The sequence below is a fragment of the Muscardinus avellanarius genome (genome assembly GCF_963383645.1).
Source record: "Muscardinus avellanarius genome assembly, chromosome: 3".
Classification (NCBI taxonomy): Eukaryota; Metazoa; Chordata; class Mammalia; order Rodentia; family Gliridae; genus Muscardinus; species Muscardinus avellanarius.
In genome coordinates this window covers 126068785-126093848 of record NC_137788.1, presented here as the reverse complement: position 1 = coordinate 126093848, position 25064 = coordinate 126068785, and the positions used below count along the sequence as shown (strand labels likewise).

The window sequence follows — 25064 nt, the reverse complement described above, 5'->3', positions numbered from 1 at the left end:
TCTGTGAACGTATGGGGGTGGGCTAAGGGTCAGGGGAGGAAGGAGAGTGAGTGTGTGTGTGTGTGTGTGTGTGTGTGTGTGTGTGTGAAGAGAGAGAGATTTGCGTGTGTATGATGTGCATGTGTTGGACCCCTTCTAGGCTACTAAGTGTCAATGGAAAAGAAAATGTATTCAAAATACTTAAATCAAAACTAGAAGATGGGAAAAAAAGATTTATTCTATACAAAGCCTTGTCTGGACCACTTTAGAGAGACTTCTATTTTTTTAACCCTTCTATAAATATTTGATGGCACTTGAAATATTCCTGCAATAAAATGTGATTTGTGTAAAGAAAAAAAAAGATTTTGTAATGTGAAACAAAGAAAGAAAGTAATGTAATTTTCTAAAAAAAAATACAAACAAACAAACTTTGTATTATTTTCTTGATGGAATTTGTCTATCTGTCTTTGGAAAACTTTTTATTTCATTGAATGTGCCATAGTAGAAATATGTGTTTTTAGTTTTAGACGAATAGCTGGCTGTTTGTGTTCCGACATTCCAAAATGAAAAACAACCTAATAGAATTCTTAATGAAAAGGTTTAAGTAGTGTGTAAGCTTTTCTCTCGTTGTTGCTTTTTTTGCACATGTTCTTCATTCCTCTCTAGTGCAATATGTAAATAGAGCACTTGCGGGTGTACCTTGATCCCTCAGGGAAAAATACATATTTGTACAGTTTTTTGGGTTTTTTTGTTTTGTTTTGTTTCCTTTCGTTTTTGGCTAAGGAATGTCGATCGAATCACTTGTTATTGTTGAGAGGCAGCCAGATAATAATCCTAAGCCACTGTTTCAAACATTGTTTAAATCATGTGTCCTTCCAGTGCTATTATTTTAAGATAATAATAATAAAAAGTTATTTTCTAACAGTTCTTTGTGCTGACTGATGAAAAAAAAAAGAAGGGTAAATAAGCACCTTATGATTGACTTACTGTGAATGACAATCCATCTTGATCAAGGATAGAAACCCTATCAGTTTGGAGTTGGGGTTAAGAGTCAGAAACAATGTGCTCAGGGATCTTCTAAAACTCTTAAAACAGGGTGGCCAGTACTACTGGGACAAATTGTGTTTTTATTATTAATAATAATGATAATAATACTATCCCTCCAAGGCACAAGTGAACTGTATAGAAATGCATATGTGTGTAAACTCTTCACTATCATCTCATTTTGTTGAGTTTAAAACCTATGTGTTCTTCAGTTTATGTGCTTAAAACACTGAATACCTTCCAGAACAGTACAAGGTTATGTCGGTGTTTTCAAAAGATATGGGTAATATACCAACACAGAGCATAATTCAAGTACAGCCCTTACATATTTCGTTTACCACTTACCTAATTAAAATATTCATATATACATGTATATAGCATTACACATTTTATGCTATTTCAAATTCTACAAGTAATGGATAAAATTTTAAAAACAGTGACAAGACCTGCCGGTCAGTACAGTGAGATAAAGCGAAGATGAAACGTGTTTGTTCTGATGCCAGCAAAGAACTTGTTTTCACTGTGCTCTCTAAAAGCAAACCAAAAAACTCTTTATGTAAAGCAACTCTTACTTCCATATTTGTAGTTTATATCTGATAAATTCATACAGGAGCTAATGTTTTAAGACAAATCAAACCCTATATGTAGGAGAGAAACTTGGTCTGATTTTTAGGGTTACATGTTACATTTTTTCAATAACAGTTTTGTTCTCATATTCCCATATATATCTTTCCATAAAGTCACAGAGGCTCAGTGTTGGAATCAGTTGATTCTGATTCTTCTACCCCTGGAATATATATTCATCAGATTTCCAGATTCTCTGGCTACCACAGGGGAGCATAATTTTGGAAAACTTTCTGTATCTGTCAGCTGACAAAGATACCTTAACCTTGTTCTTTTTGATAATAAAGAATATTATCACAAAATGTCAGAAATCTCCTTCCCCTTCTCATCTCCATACATATGCATATATATGCGCACATGCTCACACAAGTTACTGACTCTTTTATATATGATAACATTTGACTGCCTCTTCTTATTTACAAAGTTCTTTTACAGAATTTCCTGAAAGCAGCTGTATTCTATGGATCACATTATATGTCCAGAAAATCAGTTACAATCATAAATCTCGATCTGTTTGTACCCGATTGATCCTAGAGGCCTTCTTATTGCTGTTTTATTTTTAAGAGACAAGAAGGCTGACTAGCAATGCTTCCAAAAGCAATTGGTTTCACTTCTGAGTCTCTTTGTTCGTGTGTCTAAGTGGGATCAGTGTTTTCAGGCTCTCAAAATAATTTTTAAAATAATTCAGATGCCTGGCTTCAAACTAAGAAGCCACCATAGATGAGGGAACTCCATGTCCAACCACACACCCTCAGAACTTAGAGCAATAAGTATGTTCAGTCACTTATTTACTCATAAATGAATGACAGAATACTCAATCCAAATAGCAACAACTCTTTTCAGCGATGCAACGTGACATGGAGTCTTGTAGGGACAGAGTGAAAGGAATGTTCTAAATAGAGGCCTGGAGAATCCGTGTTTGCTGTTTACATTGAGTGTGCTTTGCCACATTAGCAGTGCCACACGTCTTTCTTTGATCCTTCTCGGAGCTCATAAAAGATAGCCTGCTGTTAGTTCTGACATGTTGGACACGCGGTCGTGTTGTTCTCCGAGAACAACAGAATTCCCTCCAGTGTCCATATGCGAATCCTTTCTTGCTCATTATTACTTTAATGTGGATGAACAGTGTTTCTAGGAACCCGGTCATCACTGAACCGACTTCATTTGTAAGTGCAGATACTTCTTGAGCAATACGGTGAATATGATTTCACACACACAAATTCACATGTACTGTACACATCTTTCCTGAATCCAAAATTCTCTTATCCACATTGGTTTGAAATCTCATATAAAACAGTGGTAAATGTTTAAACATTAGGACATTAGCTGGCTGCTTCTTTAAATGTACCTGTATTGTCTGCCTGCTCCTTTTGTGGAGATGTGTTTTTGTATTGGATGTTTGGGCCAATGGGAGGCTTCAAGCTACAACATATTTTCCCAGTTTAAATATATTTAACATATGACAAACCCCAGACAAGGCTTTTAATATGTATAAAGAACTGCAGTGTTAGGTGGTTTATTTGCAAACCGTTTTCAATGTTGTCCATTTTTATGGCACCTTTAACAATATTCTTGTTTCCAAAGTACAAAAAATAGGTTAAATAATCTAGCCATAACTGAATGTCAAGCAATAAAACAAATGACTTTTGTGCATAGACTTAAAAAATACAAATTTTAGACATCTGCATGTAAATGCAATCTCTTGTTTACTGCTTTATTCAACTTGAGCAATTGATTCCTTATTTACTCTTAAGAACTTATAATGGCCTGTAAACATTTTCTCTCTTACTCTTCTTTCAAATTTACCTTCGTCCCTGCTTTTGAGTCATAATATTTAATGTTCTGCACATCTCTATACAGTTAACTTTTTGGCTTTCATTCTGTATAGATAAGAAAATGTTATATTATAAACAGCCTACTCAGTGCAAATATTTATCTGTTTATCAAATCCACAATATGCTGTATAATACCGGTTTTACTATATAATCTATTTTAGACATAGCTGTTTAGAACTAGAGTGTGCTATTTTTGTGTTTTTCTGATGTGTGGTGCTAGATAAGTTACTTTTGTGAACAAAAAAAATATCCCTTTTATTCCTAGACAATACCACCTTTGGGTCTTGTTAATTTCACTGAGTGTAACTATATATTTGTATATATATACATATATATATATATCTATATATATATCTACCTGTGCCCAACTGGCAGCTGTATCAGAGTGCTGGATTTGGGACATGCTTTTCTCTTTAAATACATAATATCATTATATAAATTATTCTAGAGTATATTTAATTAGGATAAAATTACTTCCTTAGTATGGATATTTGACATCTATAGAGTGAATTTGTTTATAAATATGGACACATGAAAAATCATTACCATTTAAGTTTGCTATTTGGCTTTATACCATATCTCCTAAAAATAACTTGCCAGCATTCAATATCCCAAAGAAACATTCTCATTTAATGGTGTGATATTTTTTCTTGCTAAGGAATTATATTATTGGTACCTGACAGAATTGTATACTTAACTTTTATTATAAGTAATAAGCATTTATAAAAATATTGATATTTATAAAAATATTGATTGCAAACTAAACCTTTCCCTCTTAAGTCATGAAAAGTATGGAAACATCCACAGGTAGAAAATGGGACATACAGATAATTCAAAATTCAACAAGAAATAGTTCTGTTTTGATATGACCTCAACCAGTTAGTTCCATGAACTGAGTTCATAAAGAGCCTTCATTTTCAAAGTCATATAATAGTCAGTTTAATTAAACATTTTTAACCTGTTCTCCCCAAATCCATTGGCATTGTCAAAAATCAGAGTATATCAAATATCTAACTAAGGATGTAGTTAGCCTTATTAAATATTGATTAGAATCGTTCTGTAATATTACTGAATTTGTAAGATCTTTAGCAAAGATTTTTGAGCAATTTATAAATATAGGGCAAATGTTTCTGTTTACTGCACTTTTTGTAACTGAAGGTGATAAATTCTCAAGCCATGATGAATGGCTTCTGTGCATTGCATATTTACCCACCATTCTAGACATTTTCCATTTTTATGGAAGAGTTGCCATTACCTTAATTATAAATGCAATTGTGTGGTTAATGAACACTCATGCTAAGAGTTAACCTGTTAAACAAAATTGGTTACAGTTTAGAGAGAAATTTCTTTCAATTCCAATCATGTCATTCCCTAACTGTGTCACTTGGAAAGAGATTGAAACTTTTTTCTTTTATTTAAGCATCTTTTAAACATTGCAAGCTTCCCTAAGGTAGAGAGTGTATCTCGCTTTGTGCCTGCATAATGGCCTCACGTGTTAGCATTGATGATTGTTAAATGACAAATGTATCCCAACTAAAGCTTTTTTTTTTTTCTGGGTTGTTTTTGGCAAATTTCTAAATTATCCCCAGCCTTATGGGCTAACATTTCCTTCTACCACCAAGTATCAAAAGCCACATTTTAAAAGACCACTTGAAATGCTGATCCCAATTGTGTGTAGGTCTTGAGGATTAAGCACACAAATTTCACAAAACTCTGTGAGTGACAAACTTAGCCTTCTGTAAATATACATGCAAGTTTGGAAACAGTAATACTGTACCTATAAATATATGCCGTCTGTTTTGTGTACAGTATGTAAAAACTCCTTTTCTGCCACACTAAAAATTCAAGCCATTTATGGGAATCCTAAAAAAAAAGTAGTATTGAACTAAAACTTTGCTAATGATCTTTATTAGAGGATCATCCAACTTTTCACTTACATTGGGTTTTCTTTTCAGTTCACTCCTTATAATAGTCTGCTTATTTACAGCTGTTTATTTTATCGAATCTTGAATTTAAAAAATATTTTGATTCATTTTGTAAATAAATGCTGTAAAAAAGAGAAATTTAATGTTGTCTTTTAAATACTCCAATTTTCATTCTAATATGAATGTTGTTATATTGTACTTAGAAACTGTACCTTTAATATTACATTACCTTTATTAAAAGTGCATTGAACACATCAATTTTAGATGTGCTTTATGTACTGTTATCCTATAATAAAACTTCAGCTTCTAATGGAAAAATGCCTTGTTTTACTTCATTTTCCTTTGCTATTGAGTGGTATCAGACATAATTTTCTAACGTATATCTTGTCTCTAGCCAATAGTTTCCTGAACCTTGATGATCAAAATGTGGTTCACAGTCGAGTACTGGCCTCTCCTGCAGTTGTTAAAAGGGCAGAATCCCAAGCACTACTCCAGATCTAGTGAACTGGAGTCTACACTGGGGGTGGTGGTGCTGGGTATGGAACCCAGAGGCCTTCTACCTCCGGGCTATACTCCCAGACCTATTTTATATTTGTTTGAAAACAGGGTCTCACTAAGTTACTGAGAGCCTCACTAAGTATCTGAGGCAGGCTTTGAACCTGCATGATCCTTCTGTCTCAGCCTCCCAAGGTACTGGGATTACAAGTGTATGCCACCACACCTGGCTTGGATTTTGTATTTTGATAAGACCCAAGTATATTAAGTCTGAGAAACACCGGAATATAACTTTTTCTTTATTTCCTTTTTTTTCTTTTCTTTTTTTTTTTTGTGTGTGTGTGTGCGTGTGTGCGTGTGCATGCATGTGTGGTCCTGAGGATTGAACCCAGGAGCAATATACTACAGAGCTATATCCCCAACCCTTTTTATTTTTTATTTGGAGGCAAGTTTCCTAAGTCTCAAACTTGTGATCCTCCTGCCCCAGCCTCTGGTGTTGCTAAGATGACAGGTGTGCAGAGCAACTACTGGCTCTTAGTAATAATAGTTTTAAAATATAATTCACTTCCCATTTTGCAGGGGAAAAATGGAGAGCACTAGGTTCAAGCCAAGAAAGAGGTATTAACTTGTGAGATGTCCAATAGCTGTTGTTGAAAGTACAGAGGAGAATTCTGAGGCTACTTCCTCTCTCCAAGGAGAAGGATGCCACGGCTGATAAGGGATGCCTTCCGTGTGTAGAGGAGAGAAAGCCTGGCTGCACACCGGCATCTGTCATCTTTGCTTTAGAAATGGTTGAAATGGAATGACAGAAATGATGCCTAAGACTTCACATCTGACTAGACTTATATTGTCACTGTCCTATCCCTCCCTCCTCTTGAGATTTCTTATGGTGAACCATAAATTTAACATCATTTAAGCATCAATCCATTTTTTTTGTGTAATTTTGTGTGTATGTGTGGTGCTGGGGATTGAACCTGGGGGCATTCTACCTTTGAGCTACACTCCAATTATTTTGAAACAGGGTGTCACTAAGTTGGGGAGGGCCTCACTAAGTGGTTGAGGCTGGCCGAATATCCAGATCCTCCTGTCTCAGCCTCCCAAGTACTGGGATTACAAGCATGTGCCACCATGCCTCGCTCATATCATACCATTTTTTTTTTTTTTTGGTGGTGGTACTGGGGTTCCTGGAAGCCCTGCTACCTCCGGGCTACACTCCCAGACCTATTTTATACTTTTTATTTGGAAACGGGGTCTCTTAAGCCAGCGAGGCTGCTCCAAACCAGCGCAATCCTCCTGTCTCCGCCTCCCAAGTGCAGGGATTACAAGTATGCACCATCACGCCCGGCATATCATACCATTTTAATAGGGCAACAACCTTACTTGTTATTTTTAAAGTAATATCAAGGACATTTACATTATAAAATATTTTGAAGTCAGAAAAAGGCAACTATGTCTGCATTTTCTCACACACACACACACACACACACACACACATGCACGCGCACACGCACACTGCAGTGCTTACCCATCCCTTACTATCAGGATGTATTTGATAAGTATTTGAATTGAACCCAACATTTACTGCATGTAAGAAAGAGTTCCTAATCCTGCTTTATTTCCAACTACCTCAGAGGAGACTACGATTCTGCACATGAAATATTTGTAGACCATTAAGGTCTACATTATTACAATTATTCATTACTTTCAGTTGCTGAAGAAATTAAGAGTTCAATGAAAATAAAGAAGTTCAAAATATGAAATCCACCTAAATTCATACCTAAACTCCTTCTGCTAAAAATGACTTCTAGCACTTGTACATCTTGGATTAGTTGCCCAGTGTCCAGGAGAGCACTTAGAAGAATAAAAGAGACTTTTTACAATTCTGCTTATAATGATTCACAGAAAAATAAAAAAGGAGAACAAATGTCAGGTTATTAATAAAGTCCAGGAAAGAAAGTCAAAGTAATAACCACAGACTAGCAGGCAAGACCTGACCACAAACTGTCTTAGCTGCTACTTTTACTTCTAAATCAGGGGAATACAGATAGTCCAACTGTCGCGTCCCTCGACCAGCAATTAAGACACGACACGAAGCTCTTCTTGCAAGCCGTTTATTCAGGATACTCGTAATGGCGGAATGGCGAAGATCTGCCTCGTGCAGGGCATTATAAACATTAACTCACCCAATCACTTCTTGCCACATCTCACTCACTCACTGGCTCACGCTCGTCAGGTCACCACCACGTCATGTGTTACGCAACCCTAGCCTCCAAATATGGAGTTGCTTCCTGCACAGCCATGTGCCTAATCAAGCTCAGAGGCAGGAAGCCGGCGCCATCTTTCAATGGCGGCTCACCACAATTCCCCCTTTTTGTTTTTATAGGCAACAGGTAAGAGCAGAGGTTTGACCCCTATTAATCACTGGCACCTTTTTCTAGGGACGGGTACTTGGGTGCCTAACCCGTGTGCAGTCAAGCGTACTCTTCCTGAGGACCAAACTTGTGCCCTCAGCTGCAGTGCTTTGCCTTGCAACCTGAGCCACTATGCCTTAGCTGCCACGAGCCAGGCTTGGGGTGATTGTCCTGCCTCGATAGCCACACAGGCCTGTATAAACATGGCTGTATTATGATTAGAACTTTGGCGAAGACGAGCAATGCACCAGACACAAAACAACACAGCCACAACCAATAATCCCATCAAGGCCCCCAATCCAGCCCATTTCTTTAGATGATTCATGGCATGAGTTATCCAAGATGACAGTCCTTTAGCCAAACTGATGTCCACACAAGTCGAGTTGACGGTGACCACGGCAGTGCGTAATCTCTCTAGTTGGGTTTCAAATTCTCCCGTCCAGTTGCCTAAAAGATAAATTGACAACTCCCGAGACAGGTTAGCGGCTTTTGTAAAATTTTACATGTTCACAAGAGACATTCGCTACTCCGAAACTTAGATAACCCTTCGGAGCAGTAACAGTATTATTTTGTCTCTGTTTTCCCCATTTTTGTTTGAGGGAAAACCAGCCTGATATTCCCTTTTGTAAGGGGATACAAGATTCGTTCTCCTGAGGAGATGAGGTGGTGAAACAGAGGCTGCCCAACTCCCTAAAGGTTTTATTAATCTTTAAAGGTGCCTGTTCTTCATCTAACGGGAGGTAGGGTAGATTAATTTTCTTACCAGAAATGCCGATAGAATTCCCCATCTCCATTCCATCTGAACCGAGATTCCTCAGATTTCTGTTCTTTGAGTAATTCAAGGGCGGTTTGCCCTTCCTTAATAGCATCATCATATTTTTGATCTTCTAAACAACCTCTGACCAATTTCCAAATAGGTAGAACACAGGGATTAAGGCTTCCCTGTTGCTTGGCATATTCAAGATCTCGACCAAGCTTTTCCCAACTAGGAACTGTCAGGTTACCTGAGACAGCAAACCATGGAGCAGCTCTGTCACAATCATTTAAAAATTTCTCTAAAGTAGACTCTCTAAATTCTAAACTTCTAGAATAAAGTAGCTCCTGGAGAGCCAAAAAAATTGGATGAGACTGCGAAGCCCCCATCCCAAAACTAAGCTCAAAATGAAATTCAAAAATGGTCCGCCTTAATCGCGGCTCTACCTTCGCGTTCCCGCGTCTGCTTTAACCGCAATTCCACTTTCACTTTTTCGCGTCTGCTTGACCGCAACAAATGGTCCGCCTTAATCGCGGCTTTACCTTTGCTTTCCCGCGTCTGCTTTAACCGCAATTCCACTTTCACTTTTTCGCGTCTGCTTGACCGCAACTCCACTTTCACTTTCCCGCGTCTGCTTTAACCGCAATTCCACTTTTCACTTTCCCGCGTCTGCTTGACCGCGGCTCTACTTCCACTTTCCCGTGTCTGCTTTGATCGCAGCTCTACTGTCACTTTCCCGCGTCTGCTTTGATCGCAGCTCTACTGTCACTTTCCCGTCTGCTTTGATCGCAGCTCTACTGGATTTGCTCTCCCCTTATCCACAGGTGAGAGCGGTTACCCGCATTTTTCGCGGACCCCCCAACTTACCAGGGGACTTACCGGTGCACCTTCCCTGACGACAGCAAGTTCTGAGCTTCACGCACGGGAGCTGTTTTTTCCCCGTACGGGCCACCAGTTGTCGCGTCCCTCGACCAGCGATTAAGACACGACACGAAGCTCTTCTTGCAAGCCGTTTATTCAGGATACTCGTAATGGCGGAATGGCGAAGATCTGCCTCGTGCAGGGCATTATAAACATTAACTCACCCAATCACTTCTTGCCACATCTCACTCACTCACTGGCTCACGCTCGTCAGGTCACCACCACGTCATGTGTTACGCAACCCTAGCCTCCAAATATGGAGTTGCTTCCTGCACAGCCATGTGCCTAATCAAGCTCAGAGGCAGGAAGCCGGCGCCATCTTTCAATGGCAGCTCACCACATCCAACTTCTTAAAAGAAGACATCTAAAGTGAACTTGGATCCAATGGAGAAGTGCCAAAGCCTCAACTTCTCATACCACGTTTGTGAAAACCACAAACCATGCTGTGGAACAAGGGAGGGTAACTGCTCCGCTGAGATGCAGCTCAGAAACTTGACATCTTCCTCCTTTTGAACAAGAACCTGAAGATCTGCCCAGTAGTGTCCAAAAGAGGCTAGAGGACTGTCATTACTAGTCACCAAAGAAAGGAAGAAAAGTATTTCCATACTTAAGGATATAAGAGGTTTGGGAGCAAGGAGAGAATTTTTTCTGTCATCTGTGGCAATGTGGATGAACCAAAAGACATTAAGTAAAATAAGCCAGGCACAGAAAGTAAGATATTGCGTGTTTCCATTCATGTGGAAGCTGAAAATACTGATCTCATCCTAGTAGAGAGCACAATCGTGGTTACAGGGGCTAGAAGGAGGCATGGCAGGCAGGAAGAGAGAAATGGTTGATAATGAATACCAAATACAGGTAGATAAGATTAAGTTCTAGTATTCTATAGCACTGTAAGGTAACTAGAGTTAGTAATAATTGATTATACACTTCAAAAGAGAAAAGAGAACTTTGAATATTTCCAACGCTCGCCCTCTCTCTCTCTCTCTCTCTCTCTCTCTCTCTCTCTCTCTCTCACACACACACACACACACACACACACACAATGATCAGTGTTAGAGGTCATGGAATGTTAATTCTCCTGACTGGACCATTACACATTGTATACTCCTATCCAAATCTTTCTCTGTACTCCATGGATGTGTCTAATTATCATGTGCCAATTAAATATTTTAAGGGAGGGATTTTTTGACACAAGAACCCTCCTGGATCCCAGAAGGATTGCTCTGATGGCTTCTGCTGCCACTGTCCCCCAACTTTGAAGGTAATGACGGAAGTCTCATACTAGCAGATTAAGAGGAATGCCATCCTTTTACACCAGAGGTGAGAAAAAATCCTGCTTTATTTCTGATGTCATTTAACTTCTGATGTTGGAAAAAGTTAACAAACCAGTCTATGTGAATTTAATTTGGTCCTGGACTTTTTTCTCCTTGGGAGGGAAAATATCAATTCCAGTAAAATATAGTCATCCCCTCTGCAACTTAGTGATACCCTGTATCAGAATAAATAATAAAAAAAATAGGGTAGGGGGGGATAGTTTGGAGGTCAAATGCCCCTGGGTTCCATCCCACACCCGCAAGAAAAAAAAAATACAGTCATCTCTCAGCAATCCAGTTTTGCGTGATGGACTTCCACCTGGCAGGCATCTTGAATAGCATTTGTAATTCCAGGATGACTTCCAGTTGCTTCATCTATCAACTGTTCTGTGCTCAGAGGACAAAAATAATTTTTAAATTAGCCTCACCCCAAATTAATTATGGTGATCTACCAAGCCCCAGAGCCACCACCTCTACCATTCTCTCTCTGCCTCTCTAGTAAAACACACACCACATTCTGAAGACAAATACAGATAATTTTACAATTACTCTACTTGGAATTATCTCTGCTTCCATCAGCGTCTTTCTTTGGGATACCTGGTGTGCCCTATAGAAGACCAGCATTCAGAGAAACAGTTATTTCTGATTTTTGCATGTTTTTTATTTGTTTGTTTTTTAGCCAAGGGACCATGTAATACATAACATGATAAAATATTTTAGAAAATATTATCTTCTGAGTAGGAAAAATCTGATCACTTTAGCCATTCTGTTCTAACCCAGCATACCCCAAGCCAGAATATTTTGCTGGGTTTCAGGATTAACAGTGAATCCTTTACCACTTGAAATGTCATTTATTACTGAAAAGCCCAATTTGAACAAACCAGCATTAGCAACAATATTTCCTCAAGTTTTTGAATCAATTACGAGATTGAAACCTCTACACAAAAGGGCAATTTATGAGTTATTTCGTTTTGTTTTTCCCTTTCCTAAATTTTATTTTTAATATACTTTTATTGGTGCATTATAATCTCACATCATAAAGTAAATCATGTTGATAGTGACATGTGTGCACACAGCACTTGGTGGACTTTTCCCCGGCTCCCCCTCATCCATCGCCCCCTTCCCCATGCAGGGTATGGAGACTGGCATCGGTATCTTCACATATATACACAAAGCCAATGGTAGGGATTCCTTCACTGATCCTCACTCTTCTCCCTCCCTTTCCCTGGCTCCACTGAGGTTTCTCTTCCATTATCTGGAATCCCTCTGGTAACCCAATTATTCCCTAGCTTCTGCATATTAGAGAAAACATAAGTGCCTTATGCACAATCGTAAATTCATAAATCAATTCACTCAATGAAACAGTTACCAGGCTATAAACTCTCCAAGGCCAGGTTCACTCCAGATCAAGCAAAGAGGCTCATTAGCTATGGGGTAGGAAAATGACTTAGTATTGATGAAATGATAAGAAAAGATAGTCTCGCACATTTCCCTGTCTTGATTTGATCTACTAGAAGAAATGTACTCTAGTAACAACTGTGATCATTTCATTTAGGCAGTGCTTGCAATGTTAAAAAGTGTTTGAAATTTTGGTCCAAGTAAACATTTTATAAACAAAACTGTACAGACTGTCATGTATTCTTTCAAAGTCAAATTGGCTTCTCATTCGACTTCTAGGTTTGCTTGTTCTTTGGTTCAGCAGAAATGGAAAACTAAATCTTTCTTCTGCTTAAAATCTACAGGAAAAGCCGGGTGTGATGGTGCACGCTTGTAATCCCCACGCTTGGGAGGCAGAGACAGGAGGATCGTGCAGGTTCGAAGCCAGGCACATGCACTGGCTTAGGAGACGCTGTTTCCAAATAGAAAAATGTAAAAATAGGTCTGGGAGTGTAGCCCGGAGGTAGAAGGGCTTCCAGGAACCCCAGTACCACAAAAAAAAAAAAAAAAATCTACAGGAAAATGCTATGATCACTTTGGAAGACAATATGGCAACCTTTTACAAAACTTAAACCCTGCTGTTTGCAGTGGTGTGTCCCTGTAATCCCAGTACTTGGGAAGCTGATATAGAAGTGTTACAGGTTCAAAACCATTCTCAGCCAAGTAAAACAGGGCTGGGGTCTATCTCATAGGTAGAACGTTATGTTCAATCCCCAGTAAGAGAGAGAGGGAGAGGGAGAGCGAGGAAGGGAGGAAAGAGAGAGGGAGGAGAGAGAGGAGGGAGGAGAGAAAGAGGAGAGAGAAGAGAGGGGAGGTAGAGAGAGACAGAGATAGAGATTGAGACTGAAGGAACCTGATACCTGCACAGCATCTTTGGGTAAGAATCTCACATCACCTCCCAGGGATTCCCAGGTTTGGAGCCAGATGTCACCCTGGGGAAAAGAGCTATTGTCTGGGTTTGGACTGCTCTTCTCTAGGAATGAAAAACCCCTGATTATTACTATTTCTGAGACACCAAAGACACCCCACTGCACCGCTCAGTGGGATTCTGTCTCTCCTGACTCAATAGGGTGAACCTGACACAAATCCATAGAGTGCTGCTCTGCAGGGAATGAGTGTTGCGACACTAAGGGGGAAAGAGAGTGCTGCCCTCATGAACTGGGAGATGGGGTGCCTGCCCTTCAAGACCGGGCTGTTGCTGGGTGTGGCCAGTGGTGGGTGTCTTCACATAGCTGCCAGGACTGAAGGCAGTCGCCCACACAGTGCCCTCACTCCTCTCCTGAGTTCTACAAAAATACACCTGTCACTAACAAGCCAGGAAAGAACTCTGCCGTTCCACTGCTCCTCCACCCGCAAAAGCGTACTGGGGTGGTCTTGAGCAATAGGGTTCTAGCCCTGTCCCCAGGGCATACATCCTAAGAAGGTCTGGAGAGAAACTTTACAAGGTGCCAGCCACAGTCCTTTCTTGCTCATACTTCATATGAGAAGTCGTCTGCCTGGCTCCAACTCTGACCCACTTCTGCTCCACCCCGGCAGGCACTAGAGTGGAAAGAATCAGGAAAAATAAAGCCCAGACCATTCTCCTGTCCCCAGATGTCCACGGCCAGGAAGGTCTGAGGTCAAGCTCCTGGGTGGGCATGGCCAGAGTAGCAACAGAGAGGAATACACAGCTCCTGCTGCCCCCTGCACCTTGACCCATAATGCATTGCTGACACAACTGGGTGCGAATGCTACAGAGAGGGTGCTATGATTCCTGTCCCCGCCTCTGCCTGCGAAACCCCTAGACTGGCTCCAGTATACAATCAGAGGACGAGTACTCCTGACCCCTTACCATTACTGGTGCAACCAGCGTCTGTCAGAGATCCTTACAAGATCCGTGCCAGCACACGGAGCCTGAGGAAACCCCCATCACTAGGAACCACCAGTTCCATTGAGGAGGTACACTCTACACACTCAGCTAACTACACCACACCTGTCTGACTTGCTGTAGTGTCCACACCTCTTTGTGACCCCCAGAGACTACAGCTGTTTTGTACCACTAAGCACAAAGAAGCTACAAGGTGATTACACTACATTGCCCATTGGAAATAATCTTAATAGACTAGACCAAGCAGGAAAAAGGTATATGGGAACTTGAAGGCACATCTTTCAAATATTACATATGGACAGAAAAAAAAATAATAATGAAGAAAGCTTTCAATGGTGTCCAAAGATCAAAAGAGCAAATGTCAGCATCAAGCCGGGCATGGTGGCGCACGCTTGTAATCCCAGTACTTGAGAGGCTGAGACAGGAATATCGCAGGTTCGAGGCCAGGGCCTCAGTGAGGCCCTCCACGACTTAGTAAGACCCTGTTTCAAAAATAAAGAATAAAAATAGGACTGGGGGGTGTAGCTCGGAGGTAGAATGACCCTGGGTTTAACCCCCAGTACTGGGGTGGAAAAAGTCCGCATCACACACACACACACACACACACACACACACACACACACACACACACACACACACACACACACACACACACACTGATATAGGCTCAGCGCGAACCCAGCCGCCAGGCCCCGCCCCCGGCGCGATGACGTCACCACGCACGGCCGAGTCGGCGTGCTCGCGTCCTTAAATGCGGCCTTCCCGGGCCGGCGCGCGTGAGGAGCTGGCGCCGTGGGCCGTGAGGTGGGCGGGAGCCGGCCTGGCTGACCAGGCCGGGAGGGCTGGCCTGCGGGCGGCGGGCGCGGGGCGGGAGGGAACATGGCGGCCCGGAACCCTCCGCTCGGGTTCTGGCGTGGCCTCTTCCCCTGATTTGCTCACTGCTTTTGTAGAACTTCGCTTCTTTTGCCTCCTTCCCTCGGCCGTTCCCTTTGCCTCCCTCGGAGCCGCCTCCCAACCCGTCGCTGGGAAGCGTGAGGGATGGAATACGTGAGAAACAGGCCCCTTAGGTGCCCAGAGGTCGATAACTCAATTTGACTTTTACTTTCTCACTTGCCGTTCTGTCAGTCCTCCTGGGGTGACCAGGGAAGCCCCGAACTTGAAGAAGACGAGCCAGATTTGTAGTTATCATGATGCCTGCAAGGGACCCGTGAATTGCCACTTGATTACCAGGACCTGAGTCATCCAATGTAAGGTTTTCTTTGAAAGTTTGGAGTTTCTTGCTCTCCAGGCTGCCTTTGCATTGTCGGCCGTAATAAGCCCATAACAGTATGGGACTGGGGAAATGGAAACAAGATTTTTGGGGGGCAGTAAAGGGATTGGGGAGAGCTAAGCATACATCTCGTTGCCGTCCCTTGATCTAGTATGTAAACCATTGAAACACCACTGCTTGCGCAGTGAGTGACCTAAGATTGGCCCTCCTGGCATAAGTTAAATGGAAAAGGACTCATCCTACATCATCACTGCCGCTCTAATACAAAGAACCTAGGTAGGGAACGTTCACCTGTCTGTGGTATTCTGTTTCAGGTACCACAGTCAGTTGAGGATAGACCGTAAGCATTCTTTCTGACCTGAGTTAGTAGCACTTTCCCTAGCCAGTCCCATGCTTTCAATTTTGATCTTTTGTTTTACCTTAGTTGAATGTAGATTTGGGAGCAATCCTGCTCTTGGAACCATTTCTGCCAGAATCGTTCAAAAGAACTGTGAGCTAGAGTGAAATAGAAGTCTAGGAAAATGAGCTCCAGCATGACCATGAGTGAACCAAGACTAAACTGGTAAGTTCTCTCTCTTCCTAATCCATATAAAAGGAGTGAAGCAGTGAAGCAGGACAGATGGTCGACCTAGGAAAGTACTAGGAAAGTTGATCTTCTGGCCTTGAGAGATTGCAAGAAACAGAAGATAAAACTTCAAGGTCTTGGAATTTACTCTGTTCTCGTCTTCACATACTTTTAAGTTATAGCTGACAGCATTTCCACTCCTAAAGTGATAATTCAGCAGTCAGATTGTTTTTAGGTGTAATTCTGTCAAGTGTATAATGTTGGTCTCTTGGGAAGGAGAGATGCTGGCATTATCTAATGTCCAATAACTTTGTTCCGTTCCATGCAAGAAATCGAAAGACCCTCTTTAAAAGTAGACATGCAGCCAGGCGGGCATAGTGGCACATGCTTGCTTTCCTAGCACTTGGGAGGCTGAGACAGGAGGATCGCACAGGTTCAAAGCCAGCCTCAGCTATGTAGGCTCTCAGCAACTTAGTGAGACCCTGTGTCCAAATAAATTATAAAATAGGGCTGGGGGTGTAGCCCAGAGGTATAAAGCCCCTGGGTTCTACCTCCCAGTACTACCAAAAAAAAAAAGTAGGCATGCTTCTTTTTGTTTTAGTAGAGTCTATATCAAATGATAATATAAATGTATAGACTGTATTCTGTATTTCATAAGTGTGTGAGAACTTCACTAAGAACCCAATTAAGTAACATAGTGGTTTTCATAGGCATCTAATACGTGTTGCTGTTTTAGATTATTTTAACATACATTTACTTTGCTAGCCAAGAAGGACATAAAAGTCACACAGAGATTACAAAGAATTTTAACATAGTACCTGACTCAAAGAATTTTAAGTCAGTACACTCAATGATGCTTGCTTATTTCCAACAATGCTCTCATCCCTAAAGGAGTCCTCAACTCCTGAGGCCCTTGACTTTTAGAATGCCATGTAGAACTTAGAATTTAGAGATTCTAAGATTTTGAGATGTTGCAGATGCACTACCATGACAAAGGAATAAGAAACTTTACACTGCTCTGTAACAAATAAGAAATTCTGATTTTTACTATTAATGCCTTAATCATAGGTTCGTTGGTTTGTTGTTATGTTTTGTTTTATTAACAGCTTTAAAAACAGTAAGAGATGAGCATGGAGCAAATACGTGAGAATTTTCCATTTGGGAAATGGGATAAGCAGAAGTTATATTTGATTATTCTATTATAGGCTTTAAAAGGCAGACATAATAGTATTCTTCACCAGTGTTATAACGAATGTGTTCAGATGCCGCTCTTACATACCATTGGCATTGTAAAACCAAGTGTGAATTAGAACCTTTATATGATACTGTAGTCTTGGAACTGTTCTTTTGCACAGAATCCTAGTAATTGTTTTCCCTAAATTAATAGTTCTCAGTGTTTTCAATATTTTAATTTTTTTCACTCAAGCATTGTTTTTGGGTGTATGTTATATGGAAAACAATTAATTATGATGTTATGAAAAATCATAACACATTAGGGGTGATTTTAGCAAAGACACACCATCTATTTCATGTTCCCTTTTTTTGGTGGTACTGGGGTTACTGGAAGCCCTTCTACCTCCGGGCTATACTCCCAGACCTATTTTATATTTAAAAAAAATTTTTTTTGAAACAGGGTCTCTTGAGCCATTGTGGCTGGCTTCGAACCTGTGCCATCCTCCTGCCTCCACCTCCCAAGCGCAGGGATTACAAGTGTGCGCCACCACGCCCGGCTCATCTATTTCATTTTCTAAGTTAGCAAAAATATGTAGGATGGTCCATCATTTGGCCTGACACAGTAGTGCATGAAACAAAAATAAGTTGAGAAGTATTTTGTTTTCAGCAACTGAATATGCAAATGTTATGCCTCACAACCATAGGTGAGCCCTGCCCATGACAGACCCTTGGTTGTACTTCAGTCTGTTCCATCTTTAACTCCCAAGCCTCTCTGATGTTTTATTTAATTGGTTGATTGTTGGAACCAGAGAATTTCATAATTGCCTTCTGCTTAAAGTATTCAAGAAGTAACGCATTTAAGCTCACAGATCTGGTACATGAAATTAAACATATTAGAAGTAACTGTTAAGCTGGGCGTGGTGGTGCACGCTTGTAATCCCAGCATTTGGGAGGCTGAGACTAGAGCATCATAGTTTGCGGACAGCCTCAGCTACTTAGTGAGGCCCTTTGCAACTCAATGAGACCCGGTTTCAAAATAAAGAATAAAAAATAGGGCAGGGGGTATAGCTTGGAGGTTGAATGCCCCTGGGTTCCATCCCCAGACCTATAAAAAAAAAAGTAATTGTTAGCCAGGCGTAGTGATGCATGCCTATAATCCAGTACTTGGGATTACAGTAGGATTGTAGGTTTGAGGACAGACAAAGTAACTTTTTAAATTTTTTTTTGTGCAGTACTAGGGGTTGAACTCAGGAGTATTCTACTTTTGAGCTACATCCCTACCCCTATTTTTTCATTCATTATTTTGAGACAGGGTCTCACTAAGTCATAGGGCCTCATTAAGTAGTTGAGGCTGGCCTCGAACCTGTGGTCCTCCTGTCCCAGCTACCCAGGTACTGGTATTACAGGCTTGTGCCACCATGCCCAGCCAGCCTAAGTAACTTTGAGAGACCCTATTTCAAAATAAAATAGGGCTGGGCATGTGGCATGTAGCTCAGTGGTTCAATCCCTAGGCCCCTCTTCCCCCTAAAAAAATCAATAATGGTTGCTTGGCAGATGGAAGGCTTAAGTTATTATTGTGTTATTCTCCTTTGTCTAGTATGACGTTTTGAATTGAATTGCACACGAATTATTTTCTTTCATAGGGATGGTTCCCCAAAAAATGGCCTTACAACATTTTTCTCTCGTGAAAATTATAAAGATCATTCCATGGCTCCAAGCTTGAAAGAACTATGCATTTTATCCAGCAGGTAATATGTTTACTCATTTGGTTGTTTTCATATTTAATTGTTTTTCTGATATTTGGAGTTATATATCTGTCTGCCTCTACTGTGAAACATTCAAACTAAAAATGTAAAAAATGAAAAATAAAACTACTGTTAACACTTTAGTATTTACCTTTTTGCATACATGAAGCTATATTTACACACCTACACATGAAATCATACTATAAGTACGTAAAGTGCTATAAGACTCTTATAGTTTCCTTTTTTCATTGAAATTAGTATTCTGCTCTAGCACTACAGAAAAAAATTTAGTATGAAATGAATATTCTATATTTCTTTTAATATATCTTTTCAGTATTTTTTTTTTTTTTTTTTGGTAGTGGTACCAGGGACTGAACCCAGAGACATTCTACCTCCAAGCTACATCCGCAGTCCTTTTTATTTAGATTTACTTATTTATTATGGTACTGGGGATTGAACCCAGGGGCACGCCATCTCCGAGCTTGCCCACCCAGCCCAATTTTTTTTACTTTGAAACAGGGTCTTGCTAAATTGATGAGAACCTCACTACTTGCTGAAGTTGTCCTTGAAATTGAGATCCTTTTATCTTAGCCTTTCAAGAACTGGGGTTACAAGTGTGCCCTCCCATGCCTGACATACCTTTTTATTTTGAAACAGGTTCTCCCCAAATTGCTGAGGCTCTCCTTAGACCTGCAAAACACCTTTCTCAGCCTCCCAACCACTGAGACCACAGGCATGCACCACTACACCTGATTTGTGTCTTTTTTTTCCCCACCCAGTACCAGGGATTGAACCCAGAGCCATTCTACCTCCAAACTACATACCCAACCCTATTTTTTATTCTTTATTTTGAAATAGCATCTCAAATAGTTTGCAGGGTGCCTCACTAAGTAGTTGAGGCTGGCCAAGAACCTGTGACCCTCCTCTCTCAGCCTCACAACTAATGGGATTACAAGCATGCACCACCACATCCAGCATTTTCCAGTCTTAAAGGTTTCAGATTAGTTTATTATATAGATATACTTTTAATTTATTTTAGTTAGTTCTATGATGCAAAATGTATTCCTCTTATGTAATTATAAACAATATATTGGTGGACTTTTTGTAGTTATTTCTATAAGATAAACCCACAAAAATTTAATTGTTTAGTCAGACAGTACATACATTTTATATTTTAATACTGCCAAGTTGCCAAAGTTTTTTTTTTGTTCTTTCCTGGTATGAAAATGACTAGTGATAATTTTCACTTTCTACTGCTTATCTGCATATAGTAGCTCTTTTATTTTTGATTGACTTTTTTATTGTATTGTGGATTGATCTGGAAACCAGCAGATGCACAACTAGGAAGCTTCTCTGTGGGAGTTCAGCATTTACTTTCATCCTTTTTCTTTTTATAATGAAGTAGGTATATCTCCTCATCTTCTCCAGCCTTCTCAGTATTCTGTTACCTTCTCTTTTTCTTGTAACTTTGTTTTCTCCCATTCTCAGTCATCTTGATCAATATTAGAATATGCTCAAATTTTTTCTTATGTTTTAAGAAATCTCTGAACTTCCTAGTTTCTTTTTTTTACCTCTTTCCTCATTTGTACTTAAAGACTTGTTCATGCTTACTAGGAAAAATGAGAAACAAAAGAGATTTAAGGCATACAGAAAACAAAATAATAGTAGTAAGTCCTTCCTTATCAACAATTGTTTTAAATGTAAATGGGTTAACTTCCTAATCAAAGGCAGATTGGCAGAATGAATTTTAGAACAGTGTAAAAGAGCTTCCATTCGCTGTGTATCTCACTGCACATGTTTTCCACTGAACATTCCATTCTAACTGCCTTCCACCCTCATTACCCTACTAAACTGCTTTTCTCACAAGTATCAACGAGCTCTTAACTATGGAGCTACCCTACTCCAGAGTTTCCTTCTTCTCAGTATTCATTTGCTGTGATATTTCTCAGACTCTTGCCATTTTCACCTCCAAGCTTCTCACAGTCCACTCATCAGACTTGAGTTTTTAAGAAAAACCGATTTTGCATTCTCAACCCAGTGTTTGAATCAGAACCTCTTAAGATTAGTGCTATATCTGTGGAATTGATTTAGCCTGTAACAGGTGTATGAGTATTGTAATGCACACATACATTAACCTCTGGTGAAACTCCCTTTAGCTTATTTTCATCCTTTTACTATTAGAGTATCTTTTTATACATACACTTGTATAGGTATGATGAATACTTATAAGGGAGGATATATATACATATATTTTGATAGCTATTGCCTGATCACTATTAAAAACAAACAAAATAAGTGACTTTTAATGTTCTCTCTGATGTTAGTTTTAGGAAGTTAAGAAAATAGATGTATGAGTATCTGGATACTTCTTAAAAATTATTTCTTTTATTCCACTTGTATCAACTATACAAAATTTATCAATCAGGAAATTTTCTTTGTTTATTTGAATCAAAGAATGCCTATAAATTCTAGTGTTCTGGGATTAGAGAACATATGTTTATCTTTTATTAATTAAAAATCTTACCTTTTTTTTTTTTTGTTGGTGGTACTGGGGTTCCTGGAAACCCTTCTAAATCTGGGCTACACTCCCAGACCTATTTAATACTTTTTTATTTGGAAACAGGGTCTCTTAAGCCAGCTCAGCTGGCTTTGAACCTGCGCGATCCTCCTGTCTCTGCCTCCCAAGCGCGGGTATTACAGACGTGCACCACCATGCCTGGCAAAATCTTACCATTTTTTGACTTTATAGTTAAAAAATAATATATTAGTTATATGATATTAGTCGTCTTCATCCTGTCACTATTTAATGATTTTAATGGTCCTTTCAAGTCCGGTTTTGTTCACCATATGTTAGGGATGGATTACAGGCTAGTTTTGTATAAGAGGACATCTTATTGGCAGTTGAGTATACCAAACTCCTAAGTTTTTTTTTCCTTAGAATATGCTTGTTTTTCTTTAGATTTCTATATTATACAAAATAATTTTTAGTATAATTTAGTTTATAGTATTAAAAAAACACAAGGCAGTGTAGTGTTATATTTTTCCAGACTTTTCCTAACCTTAAATTTTATTAAGTATTGTTATAGTAAGGATGTGATTTTCAGGCTCTATTATTTACAACTTTTTTTTTTGGTGGAAATACCAGAAAGATAGGTAAGGTTTATATTAGGCCTAATTTTGTATTTTTATATTCTCTAACATGTTGGAAAAATATTGATGTCTTTAATTATGTTGTTCTCAACAGCAAGAGGCATTTATTCAACTCTTATTCTTCTACAAAAAGGCCTTTTTTTGGTGTGTGGTACTGGGGATAGAATCCAGGGGCATTCTACTTCTGAGCTACACCCCCAACCCTATTTTTTATTCTTTATTTTTTATTTATTTATTTATTTTTTATTTGTAATTTTATTTTATTTATTTATTTATTTTTATTGGTGCACTGTATTCATACATCATAGTGGGATACAAACTTTTGTAGACATACATGCATACATTGCCCAGTCAGCCCCCACCCAAACCCCACCCCATTCTCTCCCCATCCCTCCCTCCCATGCTTGGCTTAGTGGTTGACATCTAGTATTATAGCAATTTATCCCAAATTAAAAATGATAATCTCACATAACAGTTTCATTTGTCTGATACCAAGCTTTTGGTGACTTAAAGATAACATTTCAATATTTCTTTTTACTTTCTTTCTTACCAGAGAATATTTTTTTCTATTTTTTTAGGTGAAACTATTATATATTTATATATTTATTTTTCAGAAAAAAAAATCAATCCTAATATGGAAAATGGACTCTAGATACCCAAAACGATCTTGAAAAAGAACAAAGCTAGAAGATATATATTTTCTGATTTCAAACCATATAAAGCTACAATAATTGAAACAGTGTAGTACTATTCTAAAGGCAGATATATAAACCATTGGAGTTAAATACAAGCCTAGAGATAAATTCTTCCCTATATTGTCAAGTTATTTTTGACAAGGTTTCCATGAACATTTGGTGGTGGAAATAATAATCTTTTAACTAAATATTGTTGAAACATAATAATTACATGGAAAAGAATAAAGTTGGACCCTTACCTAATCCCATATACAAATATTAACTCAAAATAGATAAAAGACCTAAATATAAATCTTAAGACTATAAACTTTTAGGAGAAAATCTGGGTCATAAAACCTCACAACACTGGAATTGGCAGTGATTTCTTGGATATGATTTCAATGGCACAGGCAACAGAAGAGTATACAAACTCCCTAAAAAATAAAAAAAAAAATTGTATATCCAAAGACAATGTAAACAGAGTTAATAGTTACTAATAGCATGGGATAAAATATTTCCAAATGCTATATCTGAAGGTATATTAATATTCCAACTAGAAATCCTAAAAATTAACAACAATAAAGGCAAACAATACAATTTAGAGATAGGTAAAAGACTAACATAAATAATGAATCTCCACAGATAACCAATCTTAGTTGTCTGTTGGATGGAAAATCTTGTTTCTCTGGTTCTGGTGTGTGTTACCTATTTCTTCTTTGTAGTTAATCTCTTTCAGTATTTTCTCTAGTGCTGATTTTGAAGACATAAATTCCTTCAGTTTCTGTTTGTCATGGAAGCTTCTTATTTCTCCATCTAATTTGATAGAAAGTTTTGCTGGGTAGGAAATTTTTGGCTGGAAATTGTTTTCTTTCAGAGTTTGGAATATGTTACTCCAAGCCCTTCTGGCTCTCATGACTTGGTTTGGGAAGTCTGGAGTGATTCTAATTGGTTTGCCTCTGAATGTCAGTTGGCCCTTTGTTTTTGTTGCCTTTAAGATTCTCTGCTTGGCTTCCACATTGGTCATTTTGACAATTATGTGGCGTGGGGATTCTCTTCTCCGATCCTGTCTAAAGGGAGTTCTATAAGTTTCCTGGACCTGTGTATCAACCTCTTGCTCTATGTTTGGAAAATTTTCTGCTATTACTTCCTTGAAGAGATTGTTGATCCCTTTGGTTTCACTTTCTTTTCCCTCCTCTATTCCAATTATTCTTAGGTTAGCTCTCTTAAAATGGGCCCATATTTGTTCAATGTCAGATTCCTGCTGTCGGATATTTTTTCCTAGATTAGAAACTATGCGTTCATTTTTGTAATGATCATCTTCTAAGAGCGAGATTCTGTTCTCCATGTGGTCTAATCGGTTGTTTGTGCTTTGAATTGAGGCCTTTACTTCATTAATTGCATCCTTTATCTCTTTTTGGCTCTCTCTGAGTTCTTTTTGAAGCACCTCTATTATTTCTACAGTTATTTTCCTGATTTGATCTTCTAGAAATCCCTGATTTTCTGTTTTATCGGGTTCTGATGTTGTGGGGTTGTGGACATTCATTGCTCCAGTATTATTCATCTTTCCCATGATTTGGGAAGTTTGTGCCTTCTCTGGGTTCTTCCCTTGGGTCACTATGACTTCACTTAAGGTGTTCTGGATCTCGAGTCTGTAGTATCTCAGACCCCACTACTCCTTTACTGGCTTGTATCACAGAGTCTCCGACCCAGAGAGTCGATAGAGGCTGCTTTAGACTGTGGGGGGGTGCCAGGTTTCACGTTCTTCTATGGTGTGATATCTCTGCCACCGCCACTCCCCCACTGGGTCAAGTCCCAGGGAGTACAGTACTGGGATTTCTCCTCTGTGGCCCGCAATTTGACTCACTGTTCTTGAGTACACAGA

General features: G+C 39.2%; 1 protein-coding gene across 1 annotated transcript in view; it reads left to right on the top strand.

Annotated features, from left to right (window-relative positions):
- Positions 1-16396: 16396 nt before the first annotated feature.
- ICE2 (interactor of little elongation complex ELL subunit 2) overlaps positions 16397-25064 on the top strand; it is a gene marked incomplete at both ends in the record, with an annotated part of 54014 nt that continues 45346 nt past the window's right edge. Inside the window, 2 exons of the mRNA XM_080692149.1 lie at positions 16397-16437; positions 19257-19361. Coding sequence (XP_080548275.1) covers positions 16397-16437; positions 19257-19361 — 146 coding nt within the window. The remainder of the gene's footprint in view (positions 16438-19256; positions 19362-25064) is intronic.